General features: G+C 46.2%; 1 protein-coding gene across 1 annotated transcript; it reads left to right on the forward strand.

The window, feature by feature from the left end:
- Positions 1-910: 910 nt before the first annotated feature.
- LOC115065095 lies at positions 911-2,382 on the forward strand. The gene is given in 2 exon segments (XM_029544809.1): positions 911-1,848; positions 1,851-2,382. Coding segments are annotated over 2 exon segments (1,470 nt in total).
- Positions 2,383-6,837: the final 4,455 nt, after the last annotated feature.

Below are 6,837 nucleotides of genomic sequence, written 5' to 3' on the forward strand. Positions count from 1 at the left end.
CGGATGGTTGTGAGCCACCATGTGGTTGCTGGGATTTGAACTCAGGACCTTCGGAAGAGCAGTCAGTGCTCTTAACCACTGAGCCATCTCTCCAGCCCTTATTTTAATTTTTTAAGATTTATTTATTATATGTAAGTACACCGTAGCTGTCTTCAGACACTCCAAAAGAGGGAGTCAGATCTTGTTATGGATGGTTATGAGCCACCATGATTGCTGTGATTTGAACTCCAGACCCTCGGAAGAGCAGTCGGGTGCTCTTACCCACTGAGCCATCTCACCAGTCCCTAAATCTATTTTAAAATGTACTAGATGTTTTAAAAATCCATCTTAGCGAGTGCGCAAACACACAAAGGCCAGCCCTCAAAATGCCTTTTTCTCCTTTCAGCCTACCCTCTCCCTCCCAGCCTCTACAATACATGGGGGGGGGGGGGACTGGAGCGATGGGGTCTATTAGGTCCTTGGGCAAGTTTATCAACAGTCACCAGAGAAGATGGGAGTTCAGACCTAACAACACTAGATCCTAATTGCGCCTGAGGCCAAGCTTCATTCAGGCTGTTGCAAGAAATTATACAAAAAGAGGCCTTGCGGTTAGCTCTTCCCCAAGATCTCACCCTCCCCCGAGAATATTATCGCCCTAGGTACCGCTAGTTTCATTGTCATAAACCCTACTTCTCGATACACCTGAGGATCCCAGACTGAGAAAAGCTGCCGGGGATAACACTGGGCGCAAACGCAGAAGGACCAGCAGGTCGTCGTGCGCACGCGCAGCTCCCTTGGCCGGCTCGGGTTTCCTGGTGTGGAGCAGAACGTGGCTTCCCGCCCCGCCCCTTGCGTTGCCATGGAGAGTGGCTAAAGCCCGCCTGTGGCAGCGCCCGGGGCCTGGTGTCCTCTGGCGGGGTTTGCGTGGACGATGTTGAGCCTCACCGAGCTTCCGCAAAAGAGCACCGACTTGGCGGAGATGCGGTCCGGGCCCCTGGGTCGCTGCAGTCACTTTTTTTGGCTGGGCGTCGCCTTCGACGCGGTGGGTGTGGCAGTGCTGTTCACTGGCGTCTTCGCCAACTTGATGTTCTACGACATGCTGCTCTATTTGGGTTCCATCATCATCTTCGTCAGTCTCCTGTGGTGGATCTCCTGGTATACCGGCAACATCGAGGCGCTCCCGGAAGACCCCTTGAGGGGAGCTTCGCCCCGCGAGGGCGAGGTGCACCGTAGCGGCAGCCGTCGCTTCTCGCTGACCCTTAGGAGCGTCTCCGACACCTTTCAGCGGATCCGCCGGCGGCGGCGGCGGCGACTCCACCCGCGGGTCGTCCAGAGGATCAGTAGCATCAACTCTACCGACCCGGGCCAGCTAGAAAGGAACCGCCACGCCAGAACCGCGGGTGGCAGAGCGTTGTTCCGTCCAGCGAAGCCTGAGTCTGTTCAGTTTAACCGAGTCCAGGCCTCTAAGAGCCTGCCTCTGGGCATTGTCCATACCCCTCTTTCCATTTGTACTTCTAGGAGTCAACCTGTCTTTTCAGTGACTTCGCAGTGCCACCCTCAGGCGTCTGACAGCAATTCTCAGATGGCTTTGTCCTCTGACAGCCATGTGTCTGTGGACTCTCACTCTCAGGAGCGCTCTAAGATCAGTGTGGCCTCTCAGATCTACCCTCTGGAACGAGAAGAAAGCCAGAGCCACCTCCTGGTGATCCCTGACAGTTTATCTATGGTACCCATGACCTCTCAAAGCCAAATCCTGCCCGCTGTATCTTCTGAAAGCTATGTGTCTTTGGACCCTCACTCTCCGGGGCGCTCCAAGATCAGTGTGGCCTCTAAGATCTACCCTCTGGAACGAGAAGAAAGCCANATGTGTCTTTGGACCCTCACTCTCCGGGGCGCTCCAAGATCAGTGTGGCCTCTAAGATCTACCCTCTGGAACGAGAAGAAAGCCAGAGTCACCTCTTGGTGATCCGTGACAGTTTATCTATGGTACCCGTGACCTCTCAGAGCCAAATCCTACCCGCTGTATCCTCTGAAAGCTATGTGTCTTTGGACCCTCACTCTCAGGGGCGTTCTAAGATCAGTGTGGCCTCTAAGATCCACCCTCTGGAAGGAGAAGAAAGCCAGAGCCACCTCCTAGTGCCCATGCCCTCTGACAGTTTCCCTGTGGTACCCATGACCTCTCAGAGCCAAATCCAGGGATCTCTGGCCCAACAAAGCCATCTCCAGAATCTTCCTCCTGCCTCTCAAATTCCTGAAACTGATAAAGCTTCTAAGAGCCATTCTTTGGCCAAGGGGGTTCCTGTGGTGCCATCTGGGTTTGCCCAGACTCAGCACCCGCAGGCCTCTTTAGCCCAGACTTCTCAAAGTTCTTCTTCACCTGTCCAGAAGGTTCCTAAGAACTAAAGTGCTGAAGCTTTGGAGACTCTCCCAGCGCCTAGCTTGAAACTAACTCAGGAGCAACCTGACCCTTCATTGCCTGTCTCTAAGGCCACACATTCAGACTCTCAGTAATGTGGCCGTTCTGGAAACCCTTCAGCTTTGGGGACAGTGAGGAAAAGTCACCCTTTCTAATAGGACTCAGACACCAGCCATTTGAATGTCTGCTAAGACCTTTGCCAAGTAAGTGGCTTGGAAGAAAAGTTACCAACATTATTATCCTTTTTATTGTTAGTGTTCTAGTGGCTTTCTCAACCTTGGACTTCAGGGATTACCGATTTTGATTTTTTTTTTTTTTTTGGTTTTTCGAGACAGGGTTTCTCTGTGTAGCCCTGTCCTGGAACTCACTCTGTAGACCAGGCTAGCCTCGAACTCAGAAATCCGCCTGCCTCTGCCTCCCAAGTGCTGGGATTAAAGGCATGCGCCACCATGCCCAGCTGATTTTGATGTTTTTGAGACCAGTTCCTTGAGTAGTTGAGACCTAAGGCTTTGACTCCTTTATTGGATAATGAAATCTTTTCCTTGTGTTTAAAATTAGAGGAGGGAGCCTGGGAGATACTATTCTTTTTGTTTGTTTGTTTTGTTTTTGAGACAGGGTTTCTCTGTGTAGCCCTGGCTGTCCTGGAACTCACTCACTCTGTAGACCAGGCTGGCCTCAAACTCAGAACTCCGCCTGCCTCTGCCTCTGCCTCCCGAGTGCTGGGATTAAAGGCGTGCACCACCACGCCTCGCTGGGAATGTTATTCTTTTAGGAAGCTATAAGATCTGGAGATGGGTGGAAGATTTAGATTTTGTAAGGGTTCTCTTGGAAGAAGACAGCTTTCATCTGTACAGGGACACAACGCCAAGTGACATTGAATCTTAGTGGGGAAGTTATTTCTTTTCAATATATTTGACTTTCGTCAGAGAGGCTATCTTTTATTGGAGGCAGTGCCTTCCAAATGCCCCTTTTAGACCCCTTTAAAGCTTCAAGGCAAAAACCTATTCCCAGATAGACATTAATAATCTTCATATTCATACACTTTTCAGTGAGTCACTTCTACTTAATGCCAAGTGATATTAATTTCCTGTTTGCAACAGTGATAGTTGCTGTTTAAATATATCATCTAAATAAAACATTTTGTACAATGTAAAGGTAAGCTTTGAATGCATAAGAAAAGTTGGGTGACTCTAAAGTGAAAATGTGGGACCCGAGCTAGCTAATTTACTTTCTCTTCTCGTCGTTCTCTGTTCTTTTTCCTCTCCCCTCTCCTCTTCTTTTTCTTGGTGCTGTTTTTTGTTTTTTGGATTTTTTTTTTTTAAGACAAAGTCTTCCTTTATAGTCTTGGCTGGCCTGCTCATAGACCAGTTTGGTGTATATAGATCAGGTTAGCCTTGAACTCCTAGAGATCTGCCTGTCTTCCTGTCATTGCCTCCCAAATCCTGGGACTAAAGGTATGTCCTTTCTATTAACAGAGACCTCCTGTAGACCAAGCTGGTCTCAGAGCCTGATCCTCTTCCTTCTACTTCCAGAGTGGCAGGATTACAAGGATTCACTGCCACCCCCACTGCCACCCCCAGCTGAGCTTACTTTTTCTTTGCCTTTTTTTTTTTCTTCTGGGGTGGGGTGTGTATAGAGTCTGATGCCCTTGGACAGAAGACAGCATATGATCCTCTGGAAATGAAGTTAGATAGCTGTAAGCCCCCACGTAAGTGCTGGGACTCAAACCTGGATCCTTTGGAAGGGCGAGCAGCCAGTGCTCTTACTGGGCATTCATCTCTTCCAGTCCCCCTTTTTGTTTTGCATTTAGATCAATAATGGAGAGAACTGACTATTAGGCAGCAGTTATTATTTTCTTACAACTTTCTCCAACACTCCTTTAAGAAATATATGTTTTTCTGTTTTTCTTCTCTAGAAATAGACACATAGCCGGGTGTGGTGGCGCACGCCTTTAATCCCAGCACTCGGGAGACAGAATCAGGCGGATTTCTGAGTTCGAGACCAGCCTGGTCTACAAAGTGAGTTCCAGAACAGCCAGGGCTATACAGAGAAACCCTGTCTCGAAAAACCACACACAAAAAAAAGACACATATATTCTGTGAGTCTTTTGTCATTTCGAGATAAGAGTCACTACTTAGCCTTGGGTGTCCTGGAACTCACTGTGTAGACCAGGCTGGGCTGGAACTCACAGAGTTCTATAAATCTTTACAGGCATTTTGAATTTTATACAGTTCGGACAACTGAATTCTATAAATAAAAATAATATTGATTTATAAATAAATATAAGTATATAAAATATATCCAATGACTTGTGTTTCTATTAAAAGAGAGAGAAGCTGGGCATGGTAACACATGCCTATAATCCTAGCATTGGGATGCAGAGGCAGGATGATTGTTGAAAGTTCAATGTCAATCAAGGCAACCTGTCTCAAAAAAAAAAAACAAACCCAAAAATTTAGAAGTAGGGGGCTTGGGCCCTAGTGGAGTGGCTCAGTGACGGTGTTTGCTTGCCTGATACAATATTGTGTGCATGTGTGTGCCCACGCGTAAAACTATATATGAGCAAAACTAATTTTAAAAGGGAAAGGCTGGGTTGGATGTTTTGGTGTACACCTATAGTCTCAGCATTCATGAGGTAGAGGAAGGCATTATCTCTATAATTTGGAGGCCAGCCAGGGCTACATAGTGAGACCCTGTCTCTTTTTCTTTTTCTTTTTTGGTTTTTCGAGACAGGGTTTCTCTGTATAGCCCTGGCTGTCCTGGAACTCACTCTGTAGACCAGGCTGGCCTCGAACTCAGAAATCCACCTGCCTCTGCCTCCCAAGTGCTGGGATTAAAGGCGTGCGCCACCACCGCCCGGCTGAGACCCTGTCTCAAAAGCAGAAGAAAAATAGAACTTAGTGTGTTGCAGGACTTTCCCTGTCCAATTACATTAGGGCAGCAGGAGGCCTGTGATTGGACAGGGAAAGGGAGGCAGAACTGAGTTGCAGAGAAAGAGAGTGTCTCAGAGGGAGAAGGGAGAAGGCCAAGATGTGAACCAGTATGGCTTTAACCAGCCACAGGTAGTTATGATATCATAAGGTTAAAATAATTGGGATAAAGTTCTTATCATGATCAATTGGTTTTGAATTTTTTGTCTTGGCATCTTGTAAATTGAAATTTATTGATACATAAATCTGATTGGTTAATTCCAGAGTTTTGTTTCTATCAGGTAGATGGGTATTGTGGTGGCTGACTGTGGGGTGACGGTCATTGCATGGCATCGAGAGGATCTTGGGAGCTCAGGCCTTGTCGGAGAGTTGGCAGGTAGAGACAGAGCTAACAGAACCGAAGCAGGGCTGAGAGTTGCCGGCACATGTGCGGGAACATGCCGGTCCTTTTTTAATATTTCCTGCAACATTAGCATTACTTCAAAAGGCTATTTCCAGCTTCCTTTCTTCTTTGATGTAGTTCCTATTATTTAATTGAGTCTTAGAGATTAGACACTAGATACCAAGGACAGGTAAACATGAGAATAAAAAGATGTCGATCTTGCCAACAGAAAGTTTGTAGTCTTTGCTTTCCAAGTCCAAATGATAGTTATGAGGATGCCTGAAGGTTAGCCTTTTGACAGGAGGAGCCTCTCGTGCCCTTTAAATAATTAATTTATTGGCCAAACATTGGTATTCTTTCTAGCAGGTGCCAGGCATTGTAGTAAGTACTGGTGAGTTGGTGCTCTATTTGGAGACCCTACTTTTCAAGGACTTCTCACTTATCAGGAGGCAGAGATACTAAAATAACTCCTACAGTGTAATACAGTGCACACTATACAGTATGTAATACAGTGCACACTATACAGTATGTAGCACAGTGCACACTATACAGTATGTAACACAGTGCACACTATACAGTATGTAACACAGTGCACACTATACAGTATGTAACACAGTGCGCACTATACAGTATGTAAAACAGTGCACACTATACAGTGTGTAACACAGTACATATAGTATACAGTATTTAATACAGTATAATAAAGCAAATACAGTATGAGTATGCAAGACAGTGTAACACCAGTGAGGGTTGTGTGAGAGGTGTTTGAAATGGATCCAAAAGTAGACATTCACTGGGTGAAGACCATGGATGAGAAGAACATGGGAAAAGGAAAAAGGACCTTTAAAAACGTACAGAAGAGGGCCTGGAGAGCTCAGCAGGTTAAGAGGGCTGGCTGCTCTTCCAGAGGACCCAAATTTAGTTCAAGCACCCATATTGGGTGGAGTCCAATGTCTATAAATCTATTTACAGAGAATGTGATGCCCTCTTCTGGCCTTTGTGGGCACAAACACAGGGCATAGCATATGTACAAATACATATATACATAAATAAAGTCTTTTTTTTTTTTTTTTAAAGAACCCCCCCTTTTTTTTTTTTTTTTTTTTTTAAGATTTATTTATTTATTATAT

The sequence above is a fragment of the Mus pahari genome, chromosome 12 (assembly GCF_900095145.1).
Source record: "Mus pahari chromosome 12, PAHARI_EIJ_v1.1, whole genome shotgun sequence".
Taxonomy (NCBI): domain Eukaryota; kingdom Metazoa; phylum Chordata; class Mammalia; order Rodentia; family Muridae; genus Mus; species Mus pahari.